The sequence below is a fragment of the Prionailurus viverrinus genome, chromosome B2, assembly GCF_022837055.1.
Source record: "Prionailurus viverrinus isolate Anna chromosome B2, UM_Priviv_1.0, whole genome shotgun sequence".
NCBI lineage: Eukaryota > Metazoa > Chordata > Mammalia > Carnivora > Felidae > Prionailurus > Prionailurus viverrinus.
In genome coordinates this window covers 144,642,571-144,669,848 of record NC_062565.1, presented here as the reverse complement: position 1 = coordinate 144,669,848, position 27,278 = coordinate 144,642,571, and the positions used below count along the sequence as shown (strand labels likewise).

The following is a 27,278-nucleotide window of genomic DNA, read 5'->3' as shown; positions in this document are numbered from 1 at the left end:
CTCCGGACACAGTCCCCGAGCACCCGTGACTCCTGGGTGGTAACGCACACTTTTCTAAGACCCAAGTGTCGGTGGCAGAAGAAACGACGTCGATGAACAAATGAGGGGAAGGGAGGGAGGGACAGACGTTGACTCCGAGACGTCCGCTTGCCGCTGCAACTTTCTGCTTTGTCCGCTTTCCCACTAGCGTCTAGGAAGCTCTCGTCACTAGTCGGGGTGACAACTGACCAAAGAGAAGCCACCCCCCCCCTCCACGACACACAGGGCGCCCCCCGCCCCCCCGTGCCTGCCTGCAGTGCCGGAACCTGCACTCCCACGTGCTCGCTCCAGGAACCTGGGACTAGCCGGAGGTGCGCTTTCTCGCAAGGAAGGAGGAAATGAGACCTGCCCACCGGAAGGACGCCAGCGAGCGCACGGTGGTGCTGCACACGAAGGGCCAGGGGGCCCCGCGGCAGGAGCCCAAACGCGGGCATCTTCCCCAACAGCACAGAAGAACAGATGGGCGGCCAGGCTCGGCAGCGCGCTGGGCAACTTGTAAGGAGAAAGCAGTAACACCCGACTAATAATTTATCTTTTATTGAAATTGTTGAATACTTTATCTTACAGTAAATTTGATTGAAAAAAAATGAGGAAAGAAATCAATTTTAAAAAATACACTCATGTTGAAATCAAATTAGCCAGCCAAACGGAGTACAAACCAAGGAACCACCATAGGGTGGTTTTCTCAGTACATGAATACCACTGAGTCTATGTACAATTCTAGAATTCGAGAAAAGTCATTCATTAAACACTTCGAGAAAGGTGCCAACAGCGAGGGAAGGACAGCGGCCCCGCCCTCCAGTCCCGCAGCACCGAGAGGCCGACCCAGCACCCCCAGAGCGGGATCCCCAAGTGCAACGCTAGGGCGAGATGCTGGCCCATCGGCTTTCATGCAATTTCCGTAAGTCACGCACTGTGCAAATTAAGGCTTCTTATAGGTCGGATGGTTGATAAACACTTTTTTTTTTTTTTCTTAAAAAAATAAGCACAGTAAAGGTGGTATCATGAGAACCTGAAGAGGTGAGACCTATCCCCCAAATCTGGAGGAAAGTTATTTTCTCTGACATCTCAACTCCATCCTCACACACACACAAAAATAATCTTTGGGTGGGTTGTTTGAATTCACCAGCCGGTGAAAGAAATACTGATAAGTGTGCTCTGTGCACCTAGGATTGAAGATGTCATGCAAAACGCTGCAGCCGTTACTGACTAAGGGCAGAGAGCAGGCGAACCCTCCAAAGCCTAGGCACTCGGGGACCCTGCACATGCGTGTGCGCGTGCACGTGTGTGTGTGCGCGCACGTGCGTGTTCCCTTAAGAAACAGGAAGCAAAAAGGAAGGGACAGATTGGAGCATTCTAACTTACAGGCTACATTATTGACCAGTTCAAAATCTCATATGGACTTTCCTAGCACACCGACAGCTTCCCCTTCCGACCGGGGATGAACCACGATCACCCCCGCTGTCACGAAGAAACTGTTGGCTTGTTTGTTTTTTTTGTTTTGTTTTTTGTTTTTTGTGGTTTTTTTTTTTCGTTTTTCCTTTTTTGCAAACCTGAGTAATTGTCAAAGTCAATAAATAGGAGGAGAGAATTAAATGCTAAAATATAATGGTCAAATACCCCACAGGGCCTAAAGCAGCAAGGGTTTTCCTCGAATACACAGCCCTCTGTTCCAAGATGCGTCTGGCCCGGGCGCACGTTACGAAGCGCACGGCAGCCATGCTTCTGAGGACTGGGGACAAAACCCGGGGCCCTGCACCGCCCCCACGACAGGGGCAGAGCCACGTTCCGAGGACCGTAAACCTGACCTCCTCACCCTCTCCCCCATCACAAAAACTCTTCCCTTTTGAGACAGTTCTTGTTAAAGGCAAAAATGATAGAAGCATCATCGAACTGAAGTCTTATTTGGTTGGAGGTGCTCGGCGACGCCACGGACCCGCGTCCCCTGTAGGCGCCAGGAGACTAGATGTGTAAGAGGTCCTCGTCGCTGTCGTCGTGGAAGGACGCCAGGCTGCCGGGCTGTGCGGGCTTCTGCTGTGCGGGCCTGGGCCTCCCTCTGCGGGCCCTGTCCCCTCTCACCAGCACCCCCGCGCCATCCGCGCTCTCCCGAAGCTCCTTCCTCTGCGCGTTCCTCCCGTGCTGCACGCTTGCTGCCCCGGTCCCCCTGCCCGCCTGCACTTTCACCTCCGGGATGGTCAGGACCTCGTCTTCGCTGTCCTGGTCGTCCCCGTGCAGGGAGGTGAGGGCTTCGGCCTTCACGGACTTCGTGGTAATGTGGCCGTTTTCCTGCCCTTCCTTCCCGGGCCTTGGGGTCGGCACCTGGATCTCTTCCATCAACCACTCGGTTTCATTCTCATCCGCCTCCTCCTCCTTGTTCACCTGCCAGGGACGAGGCCACACCCTGGAGCCCCTCTGAGGCCCCAGACCACGCCGCTCCTCTGTGACCCTCCCTTCCGTGACCTGCCTGAGTTGGGGAACCCCTTCCCTGCTTCCCGGGTCCCCCACCCAGAGAGGAAGGGAAGGCTGGCGACCGTCGGCTCCCGCTTGGACCCCACGAGGCAGCTGGTGTCAGGCTGGCAAGTCAGCGGCACCGGGGGGACGGGAGGGGCCGTGCGGTACGAGAAGCCGCAGGGGCCGGACGTGACTGTGTCTGAGCGAAACCTTTGAGGACGCAATCTGGCTGGAGGACCGAGAGCCACGAGCACGCGTGTGCCCATTACCCGAACGCCTGTCCGGGGGAAGTTTATCTGAAGGGACTCATCCAGGTGCCAGATGCACAGACACGTTCGTTATTTATTTAGTTTTCAGAATAGCCCCCAAAGTAGAAGCAACTGAAATATTAAACGTTCTGAGAAAACCAGCCGCAGCCGCGATGATAAAACCTGAAGGCAGAAAGGACACGGAGTGCGCTCGGGTTCAGAGCGACGGCTGACCTTTCCCTTCTCTCCTTCAAAAGGCCTGTGGTGGCGTCTTCCTCGTCACAGGCTGACACCATCAGGGCACACACAGCTCAACAGTGGGGCGGGGGCGACAGGGGTGATGGGACGTTACCTTCGAGTATTTGTAGGACACGCTGGCACTCCTCCTGCAGCAGCTGCTCAGCCTGCTAACCACCGACTCCCTGCGGGGCGAGCGGTCACTGCGGGCGGGACCAGCCGGGCAGGAGAACCGCCCGGCCGGCCCTCCCCGCCCCCTCCGCAGCCCTGGCATCTCGCGTGCCAGTCCTCCCGGCCCCAGCCCCTCCCAAACCCGCCCCTCCACAGTCCTGGCGTCTCACGTGCCAGTCCTCCCGGCCCTCCCTGGCCCCGGCCCCTCGCCCACCCGCCCCTCCGCAGCCCTGGCATCTCGCGTGCCAGTCCTCTCAGCCCCGGCCCCTCGCCCACCCGCCCCTCCGCAGCCCTGGCGTCTCACGTGCCAGTCCTCCCGGCCCTCCCTGGTCCCGGCCCCTCGCCCACCCACCCCTCCGTGGTCCTGGCATCTTGCGTGCCAGTCCTCCCAGCCCCAGCCCCTCGCCCACCCGCCCCTCCGCAGCCCTGGCATCTCGCGTGCCAGTCCTCTCGGCCCCGGCCCCTCGCCCACCCGCCCCTCCGCAGCCCTGGCGTCTCACGTGCCAGTCCTCCCGGCCCTCCCTGGCCCCGGCCCCTCGCCCACCCGCCCTTCCACAGTCCTGGCACCCTGCTCATCTGCTCACAGAGAAGCCTGCAGCCCCCACAGGCACATCCCTCCATGGCATGGGCACGCTAAACCCACAGCAGCTGGGTTATACACGAGTTCAATGAAAAGAACACTTTGGAACCAGACGAATGTGGATTCGAAACCTGCTTCCTCTCTCAGTGGTCTAGCAAAAGCAAGTGCAAGTTACCCACTGTGGGCTTCTGCTTTGTCCCATGTGACTATGACAAGAGCACATATTCCTCCCACCCCAGGGCTGCACAGAGACGTGTGCCAAAACTCATGCCCAGACCCTCGGCCCGGATTTTTCGTTCCAGTACCTGCCTCTCCGGGCCGGGACGGCCGCACCCAGGACTTCTGGACGCCCTCTCCCACCTGCCAGGGAGGACCACGCACAGGGCTCATGGGCCCTGTGCCTCATTCACACACCACACGGAAATGTGGTGACAAGCCCTTTTACCCAGAAACCGTGAGCCAAGAAGACAGTGTCATGCCTGGCACATGGTAGGCATCTAGTAAACGGGAGGAAGGGGCGAGGGGAGGACCATGTAGAGGGGTCAGCTGATCAGAAGGAAGCCTGCTCATAAAAGGTGCTCATTTGCTGTCTCTTTGGACACATTCAGAGACCAACATCCTAGAAACAGGCCAGGCTTAGTGCCTGTGCGGCATCTCCTACACGACACGACCACCAGGGCCTGACTTGCATGCCTGGGAGTCAGATGGTCACCTCGTCCCAGAAACGCGGACGTTTACGCGACTTCGGAGACCGTTTCCGTGGTTGCAACACACACACACACACACACACACACACACACACACACACCCCAGGACGCGACCTTGAAGCACTGGCCTCGGGGCACACCTGCTCCCCTCTCCTTACCTCCTTTCCTTCTTGTAAAGCAGCAGGGTCAGCAGACAGCCAGTGAGCGCCACGAGCAGCAGGCTCAGCACAGCCCCGACCGCCTGGCTTCTCTCCGACAGCCCCTGGTGCTCCTGCGTGTCCTCGCCCGCACCGTCACCATCAAGGCCCACCCTGAAAGGAACCACGTCCTTTGGTGGCCTGCCATGGCAGCCACGGCCGGAGCAGTTCCCAGCCCAGGGTGTGGAGAACAGCAGGACGGGGTCCTCAACGACACGGCGGCGGGACCGGAGAACAGGTGGAAGGCACCGCCTGGAGCCGCGCGGGCAGCTCTTACGGAGGAGCGTGGCCTACTCCGTGGCGGCCAGCCCCCCCCGGATGGCTGCAGGGCACAGAGGCACCTGGGAGGCCACAGCAGGGATAAGCCGGCAACACTCATCTTCCCAGGACCACAGCTCCCCTCCCTGGGGACAAGCAGTCACCGCCGGGGGCAGGCTTCTGTCCCCTCCACCTCGTCTCAGGACACACCGTCGGTGCCTCACGAGGGCTGAGGGAACACGCACGGGACACGGCTGGACACGGCACAGACGCTCCATCCGGGCTGCCGCGTCCGGGAGGCACGTCCCTGGACCAACACGACCGCCCCTCGAGCAGCTAGGACGGCAGGAGTCCCGCCCACGTGTGGGAAAGAGCAGCGTATTTCTATGACCTTAAACGCTCAAGGAAAGTAGTACAAATTAACGAACACAAAGCTAGAAAAACCACAACGGACCTTCTGCTCAGAGAACCAGATGTCCATGTAGTGACTGGACACTTCCGACCCTTCGTGCCTGCACTCAGGGCACCTACAGTAACAGAATCCGCTAACAAAGTTCTTCCCGCCCTGGGAAGGCAGAGAGGCAGGCTACAGGGACTGTATGGGCTGCTCGGGAGGAGAGAGGACAACTGATGGGCCACACCCGTGACGAACTGGAGGCTACAGGTGCAGATACTGGTTCAGAAAACTTCTTGATTCAGACTGGGTCGGAGGGCAACCGACGGCTCAACTGCGTGAGGATAACTGCGCCCTTCAGCATTCAGCCTGAGCCAAATAATCCGGTACCAAACCGGACGACGACCTCAGTGTTCTGTTCCAGCGTGGTGGCACTGGTCGCTGTGTGCTCGAGCGGGGACGCCCCCACACGTGCTCTGTGGACCCCGAGGGACAGGAGTTTGTTCAGGAGCACCTGGGACGCACCTCCGCGTCCCAATGGGAGAGGCGCATCGTCACTCACTTCTAGGCTTGTCCTCACTGCTACTTTTGGGTTCTCCAGGGAGCCAGGAATCATTTTCAAGTGTGTTTTAGTTTGCAAATGTATTTCTATTTTTCAGGTAATTTCTCATTACTGGTTCTTAACTTCACTGTGTGTTTTGCGTTTTAATTTTTTAATGTTTATTTTTGAGAGAGAGAGAGAGAGAGAGAGAGAGAGAGAAAGAGACAGAGCATGAGTGGGGGAGGGGCAGAGACAGAGAGGGAGGCACAGAATCTGAAGCAGGCTCCAGGCTCTGAGCTGTCAGCACAGAGCCAGATGCAGGGCTTGAACTCAAGAATCTCAAGATCACGACCTGAGCCGAAGTCAGATGCTTAACAACACAACTTTGTGTGTGTTGTTTATACGGCACCAACGTCTAGAAATTTAAGACTTGCCTTGCGTTCACATTCCTGGAAAACTTCAGACATAGCTGACTCTTTTTAAAAATGAAAACTCATTTAAGATCTAACAGATGTGATCTGGGACTCCTCCCACTGTTCCTACCACGGTTTCTAGGGACTGCAGAGAAACATTCCTTCAGGACACAAAGGAAACCAGTGCATGGCAAGAACTCCTTTTTCTCTTGATTGTAGTCTCAGACAGAGACTGAAAACGCTTCTGTAAGAAAAGGACCTGGATGAAATGGGAAGAAAACAAGTCCAAAGAGGAAAGCAAGCTGTAGCACTTTGTTCTAGATGAAGGTCTCTACACCTGACAGTGAACTGGGCAGAGGAGCAAAGGCCCTGGGACACAAGAAGAGAGAGTTCCTGAGGCCACACAGAGGCCAAGATCACCCTTCCCTTGGCACAGAAATGCACATTCCCATATGCGCACGCAAAACCTGGCCTATGCCTGATCTTCAAACTCTGTAGAACAAGTTTTCCTCCGTCCAAACATAAACACTACCTCGCTCAAGGTAAAGCGACCTTTACCATATAATAATCTGCACTGGAACCCAAGGAAAAATGCGCTAGGAACACAAAGACGAGGCTCAGCATCGGCCTGCCGTGAGGCAGCATGGGGGAGGCCGGAAAGAAAGCGGGCGCACTCAGGCCTCGTGCGTGCCTGCCGGCAGATGGGGGTGCCCTGGGAATGGTGGGCGGTGGCGGTAGGGGAGCAGACGAGGGGCGACCCTTGGACAGCCAGTGAGGCCGCGTGCTGGCCGCGTGGGGCTTGCCTCTCCGGTGTTTGTGCACGCTTGAATATCCCCACACCAGGTGGGGCAGAACACACACAAATACGTGCTCGAGCTGAGTCAGGGGAGAGCGGGTCGGCGTGCGGCTGGTGAGCGTGCGCAGAAAGGGGAAAGTGGCCCGGCCCGCGCACTCACCCTAGGGGACACACAGCAGAGGTGTACCAAGAGAAGAGATACTGGCAGTCGGCGGTCTCGTGGCTGAACTCGGGGATCCCATCCTTCACCAGAGGGTCGCAGTGGAAGAAGATGGTGGAAGACACAGACTTCGTCTTGTCTTTTCCGCACTTAGAGGACGAGGCAAACACCACATCTAGATCCCCGTCTGTCAAAAAGGAAGTACGACACAACCACACGTTACCATCGACGTTTCAATAATGTCCTCGTGGTCTGTAAAACTCCCGCACGGACTTAGGATCTCACGTAAAGGGCCTTCTTCAAAGGTCTCACATGTGCGCGTTCTCACAGGCCACCTCACACTCCTTACAGGGCCCCCCGCCTGAAGTCCGGGAGCAGGAAAGACTTGAACCTTGACCCCAGGAGAGGTTCGGCCTTTGTCCTCAGTTCACAGTCGGATTCAGAATGGCGACTGGCCACATGGTACCTGCTCATCCGGAGACCGAAATGGACCAGATGGGGAACCAAGCAACTGGCGGGCCAACCAAACAAGCCTCTGTGACGGAACCGCAATAAAACCCCTGGACACGGAGACACGAGCTTCCCCGGTTGGCGACACTCCGTGCGTACGGTCACAGCCCGATTCTACAGGGAGAGGACGACGGAAGCATCTGGCTCCCTCCTGGATGTCACCCTACATGCTTCTCCCCTCCGCCAATTGTCATCCTTAACGGTGGCAGTAACAGCTCTCAGTGAGTTCTGAGTCCCAGCGAAGGACCAGACCTGAGGGTGGCGGGGGAAGCCCCCCCAAAAACTCCCACTTGGTGTCAGAGGTGAGGGAGCCTTGTGCGGACGCTGCCCTCCCCAAACTTTGCAAGTGGCTCAAACTTCACAGCGAGCCACCGCTGGAGAGCCACCGAGTTCCGTGTGCAAGGCGGTCACGTCCACACACAGGGAGCCCTGAGCCCCGGCCAATGCGGGCTGGGCTCGGGAGGCCCCACGTGTTCTCACGCATAACTGGCTGAGGCAAGGCCTGAACGGACCGTCCCATGAGGCCGGCATGCGGGCCCATGTCCACGAGCTGATGGGGGAGCCCGTGGCAGCTTCCTACTCTTGCCGTCTCAAATGAATGAAGACTCGGGAAGAGATTCAATCTGTACTTCTTCATGCAACACAACAAGTGGTCTTAAAACTAAACTTACTTTCTAGGGCTGGTGAATGCAGAAAGCGACAAGGTTTAAAAGGGGTTTAATTAACCCCGAATAAGTAAATGCGCACGACGCGCACAGGTACGAGTAAATCCAACCCAGAATTGCTAGAAAAGAGAACCGCGGGGGTTACTGCTCCTTGGTGTGGAATCACGAAAGCAAATCAGGCTGACGTGACGGGTACCTCTGCCTTGCCCGTCGGGCATGGCCAGGTGCGGTGACGCGTGCGCTCAGCGTCCGAGCGCGGAAACATGCACTTGACCTTTTAAAGAGTGTTTATCCTTTCTTTTCATCCTTCTGACAAATGTAAAATTTCTCATCCTTGTGTAATAGCATCTGAAATTGTGAAGTAAAGAACACGACTAAAACCGCATCAAAGGCAGTTCTGGACGCGCACACTTCACCTTCCACACCCCCACCTCACACCCCCTGGCGCAGACCAAGTCTAAGGTGAATTTTACCTACAGTGAAACGTTCATCTTACACCTGTTCGATCCATCTTGATGAACACGTATCGAGACACAGAATCAGACCAGGGCTTCTGCTTTAAAATGTGGCATTTCAACGGAAGGGTGTTAGTTCGGGGAAAGCGTAAGGCCCTTCCAAGGAAGCGGGACACGGAACGTTAATGGAAAGCAATTACCTTGAACGTAGTATTTGGTTTTATCAGAAGTTCCAACTTTCCTGCTGAAGTGTTGGTCATTTGGTTTAACCTGGCAGATGTTGGCCCCAGAGCACGCCGGGTTTTTGGAGCTCGTGATGGAGGAAAGCTGGATTTCATACAGGTACTTGTCCCCATTTGTCCTCATGTCCCCAGAGGCACTGAACAGCCTGGAGAAATGGAAAAGACAGCAATGGCTCCAGTCCTTCAAGGAACCCATTTACCAGAGACCCAGACACCTGTGAACAAGCACAGGGCCGCAGGACACTGCCCTTCTCCACCCTGGCCAGCCTGGGAGCCCACGGAGACCCCCGAGGGCACCAACTTGCCTCCCGCCCCGTGCTCTGAGCACCGGTGCACCCTCCTCAAAATGCGCTGTTCCCACAGCACACCTGCTTCGCTTGCCGCGGGTGCAGCCAGCACATACGGCCACCTGACCTCAGGAACGGCTCCGGAGACACTGCTGGGACACTCTATTTTCACAAACCAGTAAGCCCAGGGATTCCTGATCAAAAACTCTTTCGGGTTTCAGCTTTGCCCCTGGGCTTATCATGAAGTGAAGGAGAAGGGGTGACTTTATTTTTACACTCAACAGAATTCACCATCTTTGGTGTTAAAACTTCACAGTTGAGTAATGCTGTCCCCCAGTTTTAAGCAAAATAGGACATCTACCTAGAAACAGTAACTAACACACACAGGCCCATTTATCTTGCGGCTCCCCTCCTCTACTCCCCCCCCCCCACACCGGGAAAGATCTAAATTGGTTTAATTTTGAATACAGTTCAGTGCTCAAAAGGAAAATGTTTCACTTACTTAAAATAAATATCTCCGAGGCTGAAGCTCTTGCCATTTCTAGGGTTGGTGATGGTCCCGTTCACCATCCGCACCTCCTGGGGCTTCACGGCACAGGCAGCCCGAGAGTCCCAGTTGAAGTAGTAAGTGCAACTGTCCAAGTCGAACCTGGAAGGAGGGAGCACGGGCTGCGGTCACGCCCAGCCACACGCGGGGGCGGCTGCGACACCAGGCCTCTCGTGCCGGGAAGAGGCTCACTGGCTTTCAGGGCTCCGGTCAGTCCTGAGCCCTGGGTCCCTGCAGAAGCACCCCGCCACCGAGCCCTCGCCGCCCCCACGATGGGTGCAGGCAGCTCTGGGCTAGCGAGGCTCGCAGGACTTTTCTCAGCAGCCTCACAGGAAAGATCCGGGAACAACAGCCTAGTGAGGAAGATGTTGTGTGGCCCTTTGGCAACGTGATAATGTTGAGCACCGTTCAACACGTTTTTTTGGTGTTGTTAAATTCAGAAACTGTGCAACATCCAAAAACTGGAAAAATTTGCTCGTAAATTTCTGAACTTTACTTTGCAAGCTTTTTCAACTCCTACGTTGATTCAATCCTCGTACGATTCCTAGGTCCTGCCTTTTTCAAGCCCAGCTTCCGGAAGAATCATTTGTTCACAAACAGCAGCTCATACACTCCCTCTGTTGGCCAACTCCTCCTAATGCTAGTTGCAGAGTTGCCTGGAAAATTCTAGTGTCATCCAAGAGCATCCCCTATGCCAGCCCCACCTGCCTGGGGATCTCAGACAGGCCACCCAGACAGCTGGACTTAAGGTGGCGCCAATAGCTGCCCCTCTGGTCCTATGATGATGCTCAGGGTGGAGGCCGGATGCCACCTTACCTTGTGGCTTTAGTCAAGTGACCGTGTGCCCCAGCCCCCTTTCCGGGAAATCCCTCCTGGTGCAGAACAGCCCTGCACGCTACAGGACATCGAACAGCCCCCTCCCCACCATGGCCACCCGAACACCCTCTCCCTACACGCACGTTTGCACGCCTGCAAGTGAAAACCATGCGGAAAGATGCTGATGGGCCCCCAGTGCACTCTCAGCACAGCTCCCCCGTGAGGCCCCGACCCTCTCTCTCACCTCTTGAACGAAGGTCTGCCCACTGTCTTTGCACAGGTCAACTCGATGACGGCAGAGGCGGTCTTATTCTCCCCACACTGATAACCTTTTGAATAAGTTACGATGACTTTGTCACCTGAAACACACAAATAACGGAAGTGACGTCGTTCCTGGTTATAAAGAACAAACGTCCGGCTCTCTGAAGACTCCTGAGTCCTCCACCCCGGGTTCCCAGCTCTGCTAAGCTCGGTGACCGCCTCCCGGCTCACAACACACCTTGTGTGGCTACAGAAGACCTGGGTCCAAACCCTAGCCTTCCTGCTCACTGGCTGCCTGACTCCGGGCTGCTGAGCCTCTGAGCCTGTCTCCTCACCTGCGCCACGGGAACACCTTCCAACGAGCAGCCGAGTGCCCGGCGCCACGTGCTCACAGAGCAGGACCCCAGGGGCAGCGTTCGCCACTGCTCCAGTTCTGTACCACTGCAGGGTTGTTCTAGGTGCCCTCCCGACACATCCCCCCGTCTCAACACCCCAGTGGTAACGGGGCAGGTGCCGGACCGACAAGCACAACGAGGAAAACCAGACCCAGAACAACTCTGTTCTTCTCGGGTCTTCCGGCTCTGTGTCCAATCTTTCGACTGCTGAAAGGATCGCGGATAAAGAAAGTGACGAGACCTTGACGAGCAGGGTCTAAGAGGAAAGCGAGCGCTTGCATTCAGCTGCCAGTCGCACGGAAGCCAGCGTGGCCGCCAGTTCAAGTCCCATGCTGCTGCCAGCTACCACGTGTGGCTGCCCAGTGCAGCTCGGGGTGGCGCCCGAGCCCAGTCTGGCTCGGCAGGCAGACTGTGGCTCAGGGGCACAGGGCGGGGCCCTCACAGGGGCACCACACACGCTGTAGCCCCGGACCCTCACCCACGCGAGGCAGGGGACACGGAGGAAACGTGGGCCTCGGCACCAGCTTCCCCCCTCCCCCCCCCCGCTCTTCCACACGCAGCGGCCCAACCGCTCGGCCGAAAGCCCAGGGCCCTCAGCCCTGCCCGATTCAGAGCTGTTACTGGATGGACTTGTATTAAACACTGAGCTTCTGTGCTAAATAGTGGGCTCCTGTGTAAAATTTTGGAAGAAAGAGAAATTCTTTCTTTAAAGAGAAATTCTTTTTTTCTTTCTTAATTTTTTTATTTGAGAGAGAGAGGAAAAAAAAAACATGAGAGTACACACACACACACACACACGCAAGCGGGGTGGGGGTGGGGGCGGTGGAGAGAGCGAGCGACCGAGCCCTAAGCAGGTTCCACGCTCAGCACAGAGATCAACACAGGGCTCGATCCTACAACCCTGGGATCTTGACCTGAGCTGAAATCAAGAGTCAGATGCTTAGCCGACTGAGCTGCCCAGGCGCCCCTTGAAGAGACATTCTTAAACTGCTGAGCATGAGGCCAAACAAATGCACATCTTACTATAGACACCCCACACTACTGGGCGGTACACTAGACCTCCCACACCTCATTGCCCGACTGATGACACGAACTCTAACCCCAACCCCACAAAGCTGCTGAGAACTACACCTGCAGACAGCACAGTTGTAGGTAACTGTTAGCTCCTGGGACAGACGGCCCATCTCCCCGCCCCAGATGGGTGCAGCCCCTAAATGAGGGTGGCAATCACTGTGTCTGCCCTTGGACAGCTATCCTTTTGGGACCAAAAGGGAAGGTCTTACCTGGTGGGCTGGGGACCAGGACACATCTACTAGCTGAACCTTCAGTGAGGGCTTAACTATTCAAACCTGTCAGCCAGCTGCGGGAAACTCAGGCGAAGGCTGCTCCGATATCCGCGTACAACCGCGAGACCGCAGAGCAATGAGCCACCCTCAGCCCCCTTAGGGAGCCATGGGGAAACAGCAGTGAGTCATGGGACGGCTGGCCACTCCGGGGGACTCCACCAACCTGCAGAATCTGGTTTGCTTCTAAGACTCACAGTGGCTCCCGCAGAATTCCCTGCCTCTTTTTCAACAGCTCACACAAACTCGAGTCACCCTGTGATTTAATCAGGACAACCCGGGGACCCCTCTCTAGTCCAACAAGATAAAGGTATTCTTCTTCACTGGTCCCCCTAATACACCCCAACTGACCCCAACTGTATCTACCTAAGAAAAATCTACCTTCTCCTTTTATTTTTATTTAAATATTGATTTATTTAGAGAACACACACGTGCACCCGTGGGGGAGGGGCAGAGAGAGAGAGAGAGTCCCAAGGAGACTCTGCATTTTCAGCACAGGGCCCCCCACATGGGGCCCAATCCCCACAAACCCACAACTGTGAGGTCATACCTGAGCTGAAATCAAGAGTTGGATGCTTGACCAACTGAGCCACCCAGATAGCCCTACCTTCCTCTTTTAAATTTTTTTTTTAATGTTTATTTATTATTGAAAGTCAATGAGAGAGTCAGAGCGTGAGCAGGGGAGGGACGGAGGGAGAGGGAGACACAGAATCCGAAGCAGTCTCCAGGCTCTGAGCTGTCAGACAGAGCCCAAAGCAGGGCTCGAATTCACAAACCGCAAGATCATGACCTGAGCCGAAGTTGGCGACCTGAGCCGAAGTCGGACGCTTAACCCACTGAGCCACCCAGGCACCCCAGCTACCTTCCTCTTTTAAATAACAAAAGATAGAATCTTTCACTAAACAACCAGTTGCAAGATGAATTTTCTAAAAACGCCATTAAAAAAAGGTTCATTATTATTATTTGTTACTATTTTTCTAAACTGTTAAGATATTACAAAAACGTACCCCTGAATTATCTTTGCCAAGTTCTTGTGTAACCATTCAGCTCTCCCGAATAAATGCTTGCACGTGTTTATGCAGACTCTGTGCTCAGCCCAGAGCTGGAGCAGGGATTCAGCAGAACCTTAACCACTGTGACCCTCTTGGGTGGGGAAGGACGTTCGCAAGAGAGCCGAACCCTCTTGAACACACCCGCCAGGACGTGCCACCTCGGAGAATGCAAAGCGGTGCTTACTCTTATGTTCCAGGAGTTACTGGAACGCTGGACAACCATTGGGAATTCTATCTGGCAGTTTCAACTGAAGCCCGTGCTGAGCCTCCTGGCCTATGAGGATGCCTTTTTCTTCCCAATTCTGATGAGACACCTGTAACCATGCACAAGGACCCAGGGCCTTACCTATGACGTCCAGCTTCTGCGTGTGAACGAGCCCCAAGACCTGGACGACACCAGACGCACTCTTTTTGCAGATGCTGGCTCGGTCCGAGCAGTCGAGGGGCCCTTTATAGATTTTCTGGCACAGATTTATATAGTACCTGTACAACAACACAAAGGGATGGGGGAGGGGTGCAAGGTTAGTCTGCCCTGGCACACTGGGGTGCAGCTCCGTCCGTCACTTTCAGAAACGGTAATCGTTGTGACAACCAGGTATGCCAGAGCACCTCTGAAGACGGCACTGAGACAGAGACTATCCGGTTACTGAAAATGGGAGTGCGTCAACCAGGCCAGTGGGGGTGGACCCTGAGACGGTGCGGTTTAGAAGGGCTTTTGGGTCGGGACCAGCTGTGGCCCAAGTCCACGCCCCCGCCCCAGGCTGAGGACTTCCTGATCTGGGGGTGCCGGGCAGAGTGGGGGCCGTGCACAGAGCAGCCACCACAGCGCACGAACCCCGAACCACACAGCCCAAGGGGTTCGTGCCAAGGAGTTGAGAAAATCAATGCACCCCCGCCCCCCCCCCCCCCAACACACACACACCCAGCAGCAGACAGAAGCCCCTTCCAAACATGATGCCAATCGAGACCCTGTGTCCGGCCAACTGCTGATCGCCAGCTTCTGGTTCCAAAGGCTCCCTTTCTGTCCTCCTCTGCCTTCCAAAGCAGCCACGCCCACTAGGCCAGACACCAGTGGGCTGCTCCCTAGAGCCCAGGGGCATTCAAGCCACCACAAGCACTGGATTTCCATGACAGCCCCAGCTCTGGGGGGACACAAAGGTGGACTGCCATGTGCCCATCGCCATCAGGCCCGAGAGAAGGTCACGGCTGACAAGAGGTGGCGGGTACTCACGAGACTCCTTCGTGGACAAAGAACCAGGAGCCAGTGAGCGAGGACAGCAGCCTTAAGTCATAGGTTTTGTGCTTCTGGATGAACTTGCACTCCATCTTCTTTGGGGGGCACACAACTTTCGTCTTCCATTCAAATGTCACCTCACAGCCACGAACTTCACTGAAGACTTGTGGCCTCCCGATATCAGCGTCCTCGTCACACTTGAAGATGATCGCGGACGTCCGGTGGCTGTTTGCTGGGGGCGCAGCATGCGGGAAAAGTCAGACCGTGGCCTGGTCCCGCACGGGCTCCTCCCCTCCCTCCCCCTCAGCTGCATTGGCCGGCCGCTGCCCACACGCCAGGGGCAGAGCCCGTCCTGTTCCGTTCACCCAGATCCTAACCTGAAACAGACCAAGACCCCTCAGGGCACAGGGTCCCTTCCTGGGCTTCGTGACCCCGCGGCCCGAGCTCAATTCCCCGTAGACGGACGCTCCACATTCGATCACACATGGGTGAGAACAACAAATTAAAACAGCAACAAGATACCTCTAATCACCTAAAAACGTGTCATCCAACAGACCAGGAGAAAGATCCTGTCGCAACAAGCCTCCAAACAAAACTGTATCAGTCCCCTTGTGAATTTAACACTTAACGCTCTCTTTGTAGCATCTTGTCCCTGATCACTCACGACAACTGATTTTTTATGCATTTTCTCATCACTTCCTTTGAGAGCTCACATCTGTGCCACACACGTGAGCAGGGTTCCCACATCCCTTGTCTCCAAGCGTCGCCAGAGCAAGGCCGTGATGTCCGGCTCATGCTGAACCCCCCGCCCCTGTCCTGAGCCTGCCCCCACCCCCAGCAGACAGCCAGTGGAGGATCCCCGCCCCCCGCCCCCACCCTTTCTGATTACTGCCACCCTGCAGACTTGTGACAAGTGGGATTCTAATAAGCACGAATGTGCATCATCAGTGCTGAGACCCGGTCCACGGACACAGATCCCTGGAGAGAGCAGGCCTCGCTGGCCCCCTGACACCTGCACGTCAACTGTGCTCTACTGAGGTCCACATGCACGGTCATGTAACACGCCCCCGGAGCAACGAGACACGTCCTTTCTCTATGGGAAATAGGCCCGATGTGGAAAAACTACACGCAACAAAATTTCTGCATTAACTTGGACACCCACAAAGGCGCAGGCACGACGCGAGCCTGGGAAGGACACTGGCTACAGGGCAGCCTGGGCCCAGACGCGCGCTCCGCTACGTACAGTGTCTGCAGAAGCCCCACTCGTGGTCTCTGTCGTAGTCCGCGGTGGTGGAGCACCAGAGCCTCGCCCTGCCCTCCAGAACACACTCGTCGTAGCTCTTCCCGTTGAATATGAAGGGGAACACACAGGGGTCACCTTCCTCGGTTTCTGGAACAAAGAATACCTGTGAGACCCTGATGACCGGCACGACCTCGGCTCCGCTCTCCTCGCTGGGCACGATCACCTGGGGACGCTCAAAAGGATCTCTGACGGGAGCAGTCACCCTAAACCAACACGAGGACCACAAGGTGACAAGCGGCTCGCAGGCCAGAGTGTGTTCAGAGCCCAAGCGCTCACACCCGGGGCTGCCCGCGTGGAACACTGCGTGGTCCGGGCCAGGGGTCAGCATTCACAGCATCTGGAGCTTCGTGCCTCAGTTTCCTCCTGCTGCCAGGTCTAACACCACATCTCCCAGGACCGTCAAATGCATCCCGCTACGAAGATTTACCTGGAGGACAATTATCTCCATTGGCGTAACTTAAAATGACAGCTTCGTCCTGGTGCCTATAATCCAGTCTCATCGACGCCAGCCGTCCAAAAGATGCCCCCTTGGTCCCAGAGAGCAGGCAGACACCTCCGTCCTTACAGCCTCCTTGCTCCGGGCCCGCCGCCGCGGTGCATACCCCCACGCTGTAGGTGCGTGAGTCCCGAGTCACCTGGACAGACAACACCACGTGTGGCTGTCAGTGGCTCTCAAGACAGAGAGGAGCCATCGCTGCGGGGAGGTGCACTCGTGCAGGAAAGCAGGGGCTGCCTGTGGGCTCTGCATGGGTGCCTCAGTGCTAACCTTCCTTCTCTCCAATCCTGACCTCCCCGCACAGGGCAATGCCTTACCCGCTGTCTGGACGTTTCCCTCCAGCCACTGGAAGGACCCACATCTCCCTCCACTCCCAGGCCCAGCCTTCCTCCTCCTCCCACACACGGCTGGCTGTGCTCCGCAGCCGGGCCTCTGGCAGGGAGCCATCCGCAAGACCGCGGGGCTGTTCATCCCCTTCCCGAAGCCCCAGCTCCCTGTCCGCAACGCGGGAATGGTGAGGACTGAATTGATGGTCACTAAGTGGACACGGCATAATTAAATATGTATCTTGCCTTCCCCGCCTGGCCCCCACCTGCACACCTGTCACACCTGCGCAAGGTCTCCATCACAGGAGCCACTGCTCACCAGCGACCATCCATCGCCTGGGAGGCGCTGGGATTTGGTCGGCATGGTCGGCAGTGTATGACTCGGTAACATCTAGATCACAGGCCTAGAGACGCACGGTCCTCCAAACACCAGTGATCCAAGATGCCCATGGCCTCGTCAACATCAGGCCCACGACACGCAGGCCAAGAGTAAGATAAGCCACCCCCTCCCCCACCCACACAAATGCATCTAAATCAGGGGGACATCCTAGCTCCCTCCGTCCATTACCTCTGCAATCAGTGAAACAGCTGCCTCTTTATCTTGAAGCCAGGTTGCAGGGAGACACGAGGGAAATTCCACGTGGCCTCTGCCAGGTACGCTACACCTGGCACCGGCCCTGGCCCTTATGGGGCACGTGGTCACACGCCCACCCCCAAGCAGCCTCCTGATCTCCGTTGTGTCCTTTCATCTTGACAAAGCCGTAAGGAATGAAACTCTGAACCATGGAGCACAACTCAAGCGTTAGCCGTGACTGGTTCGCCACACGATCCGGAATCCCCGACAGGCTAATCCTGTGCATCCACGAGCGGCGCTGAGCCCACTACCCACCCCCGTCCCCCAACACACTGTGCCTCGGTGGTCACAGGTGTCCTGTTACTTAAAACACAAGTGGCTGTCAGAAAGAACCCCGGCCGCCGTGTCCCCAGGGCCGCCGGGCTCTGGCTGAGCCGCCTCACCTTGAAGGGGACCTTGGAAAGGCTGGACAGGTTGAAGCTATAATGCAGCTGCTCGTCCGTCAGGGAGCAGCCGTCCACCCGCACTTCGTCGGGACAGACCAGTGGGGTCTCCCACCCAAACACAAAGTCACAGTCACTGGTCCTCAGCAGCATGGGAACTCCCTGTTCAAAAGGAAAGCCACGAGAGTTAAGTACAGCATCCCCCACACGGCTCTGTGCCCCAGCCAACGCCAGAGAGAGACTCCTGCTTCCGGGGGCTGCAGGCGCCACCCCTGCCCCCCACCCCAGCCGCAGACGCGGCTGTGAGGCCACTGGGTGCTCTCGGTGGCCCACAGGGGCTTCGCTCCGGGGGGAGGGACAGTCGCCACCACCAGCTGCAAGGGACCACGACTCTGCCCTCACAGCACCACCGGGCAGCCGTGCCCACACACCCAGGCCCCCTCGCGACCTCCAGTCGACCCACACTTGGAGACAGTCTCCGTGTCCCCACTAGCAGTTCTTCCGATGTCACGGCAGAGGAGGGTGTGAAACAGACCCTGCCTGCGCAGAGGAGGCCGGGAGGCGCTCCAGTTCGCTCACGAGCAGGGTCTCTGCTCCGTGTGTAGCAACTGACAGTTTTCATCATGAGGGCCACACGCAACTCGGCCCGACTTTCCACAGGCCAAATGTCCTGAACTGACGTGTCTATGCCTTCCCTCACTCAGCAACAGCCACAAAAACACAGATGGGGCAGCTGGTCAGGAATCTCGGTTTTAGTTGCTGCTGAGCATCTGTTTTTCTATGAACATAAGTGGAGAAAATATTCCCGTGAAAGATAAAAACCACAGGGGAAGAAAATCTCTTAAAGATCTTTCCAAAATCGAATGCACATTTCGTGTGAGATGCCTTGTTTCTAAAACCCAGTAAACACTGCTCACTTTCAACCCGCGGCTGCTCTGAGAATCGGAGAGACCCCCGTGTGTGCACTGGACCACGTGCATTCAGCTTCAGCACTTAGCCGTCACACATTCTCTACGTGGCGTGTGAGATAACCAGGGCTCCTCAGGAGAGGTGGATCTTCAAAAGACCAATCCCCTCGGAAGAATGAAATACCAAAACTGGAAGCCTTTCTACAGAGTAAGCCACACTGCCTTCACGGCGGGTGCCTGTTGAGACACGCCCACACGCCCTCGTAACGCACACAGTATGAAGAGATAAGAAGACTTTGTTGATCAGAGCTCCGCCCTGCCTTGAGAACTCAAATTACCCTGACAGTCGAGGGACAATCTGTGAACAGTGACGTGTCCCAGGGCCCCGCGGTGCTTTGCGGCACCACATGGAGACGGCCCAGGCGGCAAGGTTTGCTTCTTCCCTCTCAGTTACCACACTGTCCCTCCTCATCAGGCATCAGGCCCCGGCCACGTCACTTCCTACCACTGTCAAAATACCTATGTGGCAGCCAGAGCTCTCTTTCCCTTACAAACCTGCGACAGGCTGAGAAATCAGAAAGGTATCCTACTGAATTTACAAGACGCATTCCAGAACCATAATCCATTACCTGAGCTCCTCGGGGCAGATGAGCTTTATAATTCATCGGCTTCAAGACGTTAAAAAGTGATTTGAGACCTTTGTTTCTATTACCTACCCCCACACATACACACAGAGTACTAGAATCAAGCACATGAATATTTCTGCAGCAAAATGTATGAATATTCTCCTTATGTGGACAAATACCACAAGTAGCCTCCCCCCCTCACGTGAGAGGATTGGGAGTTTTCTGAGCTCTACAGACTTCAGAAGCACAGATAAGGGGCTGTGAGGCCGGGCTGCCTACAGCAAAGAGCTCTCCACCTGAGCAGAAGGCGGGGGTCCCAGCGGCCACTGCAGGGCTGCGGGAGTCAGGCAGCTCTGAGTCACTATGATGGAGCCATGATCCATCCATTTATCTCCTATTCGCAGGTAGAAGTCAAGGGTAAATATATGCAAAAACCCTGTGCAACAAAATGGTACTCGGGGTGAAAGCCAGTCTCATTTTTAAATGCATGTAAAACAAATCAATAACCTCCTTAGAAGTAACACCTACAACTCTGTTACAGCTGTTGTGATTCCGGAGATCTTATGTTTGCTAACTTCTAAATTTGGGGTCGCGTCCTGAATGATTACAGCCACTAAAAGTCTGACTTCCCAATGAGAACAAAATCACTAATGTTACAGTTTTTAAGAAGGAAAAAGAAGCTGACACTTTTACACGCTGGTGGGCCAAGCTGAATGCCACACCTCGGCTCACATGCACTTCATGTTTTTACATCACAGTGAGCTCGCTGGGCAGTCTGCCCCGTTCATTCAGGATGGGCTTACTCACTGTTAAATTAACGGTTTTAAATTATTCAAGGCACCACTGACTAACCTATGACAGCACCCATTTTCAGTAGGGACGTCCTTAGCTCTGCAGCACGCTTTCGGGACTCGCAGCTCTGGTTCACTGGTCCAAGCTTCAGCGCCCAAATTGTGAACAGGTGCACACTTACCATGCTCACGCCTCTCTTACAGTGAAATGCGATCAGGGAGGTGTAGTTGAAATGCTTGTCTGCTAGGCAGGGAGTACTACTTTCAAAATTCAAGTAAACTTCATTAGCTATGGGGTTGAGTATCGGAGGTCCTGTGACTCGACCAATATCCTAAGCAAAGAAAAAAAAAGCAAACAACATTTCAGGAAATTGTTCCCCGTGTTAGCAGAATAAGAGCTAATACAGAACTGCAAATATACAAGCTCATCTGTTTTGAAACCGAGTAGCATCTAAAGAAACTCGGTTAACGGCAACTCACTTGACAAGTCTTGATAATAAGCTGCTTGGCAGAAACTTCAGTTGGCCAGCGGTTATCAGTTTCCATCCTATAGTTTATAACATGATTCTATTTCTTCTTTTTTTTTTTTTTTTAATGTTTTATTTTTGAGAGAGAAAGAGAAAGACAGTGCCAGCAGGGGAGGGACGGAGAGAGAGGGAGACACAGACTTCAAAGCAGGCTCCAAGTTCCGAGCTGTCCGCACACAGCCCGATGTGGGGCTCGAACCCACGAATCACGACATGACCTGAGCTGAAGTCAGACACCCAAGCAACGGAGCCACCCAGGTGCCCCACAACAATTCTACTTCTAATCACGGTCAATTTTCAAAGACTCCAGGCAACAAGAATTTCTCTCTCCAGTCAAATCAAGAATGCTGCACCGTCTTCTATCACCTGATGGTGTGAGGCAGAAACCCACATCTCTGCCCCCAGCTGGCTCATCTCATGCCCACCACTGCACTGGGATTGCCCGTTTCCTCGGCAGTGCCCCTCAGTACATCCTCAGGGAGGGCACAGGAGTGTGCCTCATGACACGATACTGCTTAGCACAGCATCTGACACACACTGGCTGCCCAATAAATAGTTCTGAGCAAATAAACACATGAACGAAGGAAAGCTGAACAGCCAGGAACGGTGTGTGTGTGCATGATGAATGTGTGAGCGAGCCGCGATGCTCTCGTTCACCACCATGGAGCACATTCAGGCCACAACTCCTGCTCCACGTAGAGAACTTACTACAATTTTTAGTATCTGAAAAATGGTAGCCAAGCAGGAAAACACAGCAGATCCGACCTCTCAGAAAGTGATTCACACAAGGGTACCGATCTGTACCGATCTAAGATTTGGTTCACCAGGCCCAACATTTCTCACAGAGCTACGGACTTTGTGTTAAATTCGTATCACGGCCAATTTCTCCCACCCGCTCCCGACATTTCTTCCCAAATGCTGCAGATACCATCCATTTTTAAAAGGACATTTATGTATCTTACAACAAGACTATGTAAAGCATACAGATAAAAGTATAGAAATTGACCCTTTTGGGGCGCCTGGGTGGCGCAGTCGGTTAAGCGTCCGACTTCAGCCAGGTCATGATCTTGCGGTCCATGAGTTCGAGCCCTGCGTCAGGCTCTGGGCTGATGGCTCAGAGCCTGGAGCCTGCTTCCAATTCTGTGTCTCCCTCTCTCTCTGCCCCTCCCCCGTTCATGCTCTGTCTCTCTCTGTCCCAAAAATAAACGTTGAAAAAAAAAAAAATAGAAATTGACCCTTTTGAGATGCATCTCAAATAATAAAAAAAAAAAATGTAGCAATAAGGGCTCCTGGGTGGCTCAGTCAGTTGAGTGTTCGACTCTTGATTTTGGCTCAGGTCATGATCTCACAGTTGGTGAGTTTGAGCCCCGTGTCGGGCTCTGTGCTGACAGCACGGAGCCTGCTTGGGATTCTCTGTCTCCCTGTCTCTCTGCCCATCCCCCACTTGCTCTCTCTCAAAAATAAATAAGCACCAAAAAAGGTAGCAAGGATTTGATAAAACCTGAAGATAATTCATGCAAGTAATTTTTAAAAAGCCAAAGCAATACTAAAAAGGGCTAGTTTGAGACCAAAACTTTCAAGGCAGGGTGGTATCCAGAAATTAGCAAATCTGCTCTTGCCCTGAATAATTCATTTTCCAAAAAAAGCACTCACAGGTCATAAGCATGTTCTTCACAGAAGACGTGCACTTCAAAGAAAGAAGCCACGCCTTCTCCATGTTCTTTCTTGCCACTTTACATAAAAGTTTCTGGACCAGGGTCAACCCGGAGACTCCGAACACGATACGAGCAGCCCGTGTATCCCCATGTTCACGCTGTCTTCCACAGCTCAGAGACTCTCTGGCCGCGGTCAGCAGCCGCCAGCTCAGTGCCCAAATCCTGACATCACTCTTCCCCTGCTGGTCCCAGAACACACACAGCCCCAGCTCATCTCTCCATTCTTTGTGCATAACCCTCCACTGAACGCAAGAAACACGACGCGGCAGTTACGGTTAAAACTCTCGCAAAGCTTGTCTCCACCTTGAGTTTCCCATACTCACTATGGGGGCACCGTCAACGGGAACCTTGCACACAGCTGCCCCGGCAGGACAAGGCACCCCGTGCATGGGGTTCAGAGGCTGGCAGATGTTGATGTAGAAATCGGGGCCGGTGTCAGAGGTGTCGTCCTCGCTCTCGTCATACGCCTCGTAGCCCCCCGTACGGTGGATGAGTGGGGACAGGTCAATAATGGAGCTTCCGTTCCTCACGGAGCATTCCGTCTGTCACACAGGGAAGACCTCGCTGGAGTCTACAGTGGCATTCTCCTAATCTCCACTCAGTTACCCACGGGAATTTAAAAACTGAACAGAAAAAGCATGGAAGATGGATCGATGTCCCCGAATTCTCGGTTATAGAACACTGGGCACCTTCAACCGTTCACTGTCATGACGACCACGGCTGGATAAAAGATGCTGGGTACCCACGGGTGGGAGGGGGGCCGGGGGTCGGTGAGCTGCAGTGGAACTCGTGACAGAACCGGGGTCCCCCGGGCTGCGGGCAGCCCCAGGCATCAGGCAGGCACTTCTCAGAGGCCACACGCGCCCAGCCCCAGACTCACCACCTGCTCGCAAGCCAGAGGTGTGTGCCAGGAAAAGAAGAGCGTGCACGTCTGCTTGTCGAGAGAGATAAGCATGGGCCGGTTGGTGGGCCCGGCCTCAGGCCTGCACACGAAGCTGATGACGCTCTTGTAGGTGAGGCCGGATTTGGACGGACAGGGCGACCCGTCCTCGTACACCAGCTGTAAGACCTGGTCCACGTACGTCAGCCTCTTGTTCGCCTTGCCCACGCTGATCCTGGTCTGCCCAAAGCAGGCCCCTGCACCGGACGCAGAGGGGGAGGAAAAACACACCATTAGGGATTCAGATGACCGGCCTTCCGAGGACCGCTTTCTGCAAATGTAGAGGCTTAAATCGGAGCTAACGCTCAGAATTCTGAGCGTCCAATGTGGTTTCGACAGGTGTCACGTCTCTCACATGTTGTCACGTGGCCACACGTTTCCCCCACGTGAGCGGACTGTTACAGCAGAGAAGGTGATCGACCTTCGGATCTACTCTTCTCTTCCGGCACAGGAGTGAGGAGGTCGGGACAACCTCCGGGCAGGGACAGCCGGGCCACAGCGGGAGGCCGCGGCACTTACCCACGCCAGGAGAGCAGTTCTCGTTCTCCCCGCACACGCTGATGTACACGAGCCCCTTCTCGCTGTATGCGGCCGTGTACCCGGATTTGCCACTTAAAGAGCTCAGGTCAAACAGATGTCCTACGAGGGAGAGAGGGGACGGACGCAGTGACGCCAGGTCGCGTGGACTCAGGAGGCCCGCTGCCAGAATCCTCACACACACATCACGGTGGCCATCGGGGCTTCTGACGTCTCTCCAGGAGTCCCCTCCACCCCCCTCCTCAATCACAGACGTGGCCCTAAAAGTGCCCCTGGCCAGCTAGGCTAGATCATGAGGCTGCAGTCCCCAAGTTTATGGGATGGCTCCTCTTGACCCGGAAGACAGCGGCTCCACAGCCTCCCCCTTCTCCCCCGGGGCTGGGCCACAGCAGCCAGTAGGGTTGTGGTGGGATGCGGGGGGACCTGATGGCACCCCTCCTGCTGCCAATGAACCCACACCTCTCTGGGGCCCAGGCACGGACATTCAGTTGAGGTCTCCTAGCTGTCCCCACGTTACCACTGGAAGGTTAACAAGGAGACTGACTCTGACAAATCTGCAAGCCTACAGCTGGTGTGACTGGCACCCTGGGAAACAGGAGTCACGGACCGCAGCATGGCTCTCAGGGAGAGGGGCTGATCTCCTCACCGAAGGAGAGCTCCGAGTAGACCCAGCGGGGGGGCCCAGACGCCAACGGGTATGCACACGACAGAATGCGGCTGCCCAAGGCTGTCTGGCTCCCCGGCTTCAGGTTGGGTCCCCCACTATGGGGCACTGGTGACTGGCAGTGTCCCTCATTGTGGGGGTGGGTGACTGTCAGCATCCCTCCCTGTGGGGTAGGTGACTGACGGGTGGTGTCCCTCCCTGTGGGGGTAGGTGACTGACGGGTGGTGTCCCTCCCGATGGGGGTAGGTGACAAGCGGCATCCCTCCCTGTGGGGGTAGGTGACTGACGGGCAGTGTCCCTCCCTGTGGGGTAGGTGACTGACGAGCGGCGTCCCTCCCTGTGGGGTAGGTGACTGACAGGCGGCGTCCCTCCCTGTGGGGGTAGGTGACCGACGGGTGGCATCCCTCCCTGTGGGGGTAGGTGACCAACGGGCGGCGTGGCATCCCTCCCTGTGTGGGCAGGTGACCGACGGGCAGCGTCCCTCCCTGTGGGGGTGGGTGGCCGACGGGCGGCATCCCTCCCTGTGGGGGCAGGTGACTGACGGGCGGCGTCCCTCCCTGTGGGGGCAGGTGACTGACGGGCGGCGTCCCTCCCTGTGGGGGCAGGTGACTGACGGGTGGTGTCCCTCCCAATGGGGGTAGGTGACAAGCGGCATCCCTCCCTGTGGGGGGGTTGGTGACTGGCGGTGTCCCTCCCTATGGGGGTAGGTGACTGACAGGCAGTGTCCCTCCCTGTGGGGTAGGTGACTGACAGGTGGTGTCCCTCCCTGTGGGGTAGGTAACTGACAGGCGGCGTCCCTCCCTGTGGGGGCAGGTGACTGACGGGTGGTGTCCCTCCCAATGGGGGTAGGTGACAAGCGGCATCCCCCCCTGTGGGGGGGTTGGTGACTGGCGGTGTCCCTCCCTATGGGGGTAGGTGACTGACGGGCAGTGTCCCTCCCTGTGGGGTAGGTGACTAACAGGTGGTGTCCCTCCCTGTGGGGTAGGTGACTGACAGGTGGCGTCCCTCCCTGTGGGGGGGTTGGTGACTGGTGGTGTCTCTCCCTGTGGGGGCAAGTGACTGACGGGCAGCGTCCATCCCTGTGGGGGGTTGGTGACTGGCGGTGTCCCTCCCTGTGGAGGTAGGTGACTGACAGGCGGCGTCCCTCCCTGTGGGGGCAGGTGACCGACGGGCGGGCGTCCCTCCCTGTGGGGGCGGGTGACCGACGGGCGGCGTCCCTCCCTGTGGGGGCGGGTGGCCGACGGGCGGCGTCCCTCACCTGTGGCAGGGTTGGTGACCTGGCAGTTGTCGTGCACATTGCTCCTCACAGGACAGGCGGCGGCTGTGGGCCAGGAGAAGGTGTACTCACAGTCCTCCACCGCGCTGATGAACATGGGCCTGGAGTTCTGCGAGCAAAGGACAGAGCGTTGCCAACAGGGCAGGTTTTCTACAGGACGTCACCCTACGCCAAGCAGCAGCTTCTCCGCAGCACCACGCAGGACGCGAGGCAGCGTCTGCGTGGGGTGAGGGCACATTTTGGAAAGCCAAGGGTGGAGACCCGTTCCTGGCGTTTCACCGGGGGCTTAACACGTGCAGAGCAGGTGAGACGGACCCAGGGCTGGAAATCTGCTAGGGCGCCCACGGACACTTCCCCACAGCTCAGGCTGGGAAGGAGGGGCGGAGGCCCCGGCGGGCGAGGAGGCCTGCAGGGCTCCGGTGCGTCAGGGAAGAGTAAATGGCTGATAAGGTTGTGAAAAACAAAGGACCTCAAAATCTGCTACTGGAGGCAAAAAAGCCCGCCAAAGAACGAGCCATTTATTCTACCGACCCTCCGCGCATCCCAACGCTTCAGCCGCCTGGCCACAGCCCACCTGCAGCACAGGGCACGGCCTGGGCCACCGCGCGCACAGCCCCTCGCGGGCCACCCCCGCGTCCCCACCCCGCGTCCATCGGCTCTCTTCTCTGCCCTGAGCCTCTGCCCGGTTACGGAGCTGAGAGTATCTATCAGGGCCCGGGGGTCCAGCCCCAGTGGCTCACGTGCCTAGTTTCCTGAGGAGGAAGCCTCGGCTGCTGCTCCCTTAAGAGGGCCGACCTCTGGCTCCTGGGGCTCCCTGGGCTCCTCCTATCGCTGCCGGCCAAACAGCTGAGAGAGCGGGCACCCTGTCCTAACACGGAGTGTGCTGGTCCCGCCTGTCCTTACTCCTAAACTGTCTACAACCCTAGTCTCACACAACAGCACACGGGGCTTCATCTTGAGCTCACGAGTGGAGACGTTCCCGTGGCGAGAAACAGTCTCGAGAAACCGTTCATTCAGCCCACACCTGCTTACCTACACACAGCAGCCCGTCGGAGACGGGCACGGTCGGCAGAAACGAGGCCGGCCCCCCTCTGCCGTGCCCCTACCGCACCCCGGCAACGACGCGTGGCACCCTCTTACCTCCTCCAGCTCA

General features: G+C 56.2%; 1 protein-coding gene across 2 annotated transcripts in view; it reads right to left on the bottom strand.

Annotated features, from left to right (window-relative positions):
• Positions 1-560: 560 nt before the first annotated feature.
• IGF2R (insulin like growth factor 2 receptor) overlaps positions 561-27,278 on the bottom strand; it is a 105,367-nt gene continuing 78,649 nt past the window's right edge. The window contains exons 32-48 of one of the 2 annotated variants that reach the window (XM_047858261.1): positions 26,108-26,234; positions 24,168-24,287; positions 23,589-23,845; positions 23,032-23,250; positions 20,649-20,798; positions 18,142-18,303; positions 16,730-16,937; positions 16,243-16,389; positions 14,997-15,231; positions 14,112-14,248; positions 10,959-11,073; positions 9,854-10,000; positions 9,023-9,210; positions 7,193-7,379; positions 4,592-4,744; positions 3,091-3,160; positions 561-2,418 (exon numbers count right to left, since the gene is read on the bottom strand). In XM_047858261.1, coding sequence (XP_047714217.1) covers positions 2,002-2,418; positions 3,091-3,160; positions 4,592-4,744; positions 7,193-7,379; positions 9,023-9,210; positions 9,854-10,000; positions 10,959-11,073; positions 14,112-14,248; positions 14,997-15,231; positions 16,243-16,389; positions 16,730-16,937; positions 18,142-18,303; positions 20,649-20,798; positions 23,032-23,250; positions 23,589-23,845; positions 24,168-24,287; positions 26,108-26,234 — 3,039 coding nt within the window. In that variant the 3' untranslated portion in view covers positions 561-2,001. Of the gene's footprint in view, positions 2,419-3,090; positions 3,161-4,591; positions 4,745-7,192; positions 7,380-9,022; positions 9,211-9,853; positions 10,001-10,958; positions 11,074-12,298; positions 12,310-13,070; positions 13,076-14,111; positions 14,249-14,976; positions 15,232-16,242; positions 16,390-16,729; positions 16,938-18,141; positions 18,304-20,648; positions 20,799-23,031; positions 23,251-23,588; positions 23,846-24,167; positions 24,288-26,107; positions 26,235-27,278 lie in introns of those variants that run through there. The other variant, XM_047858262.1, reaches the window with a different exon arrangement.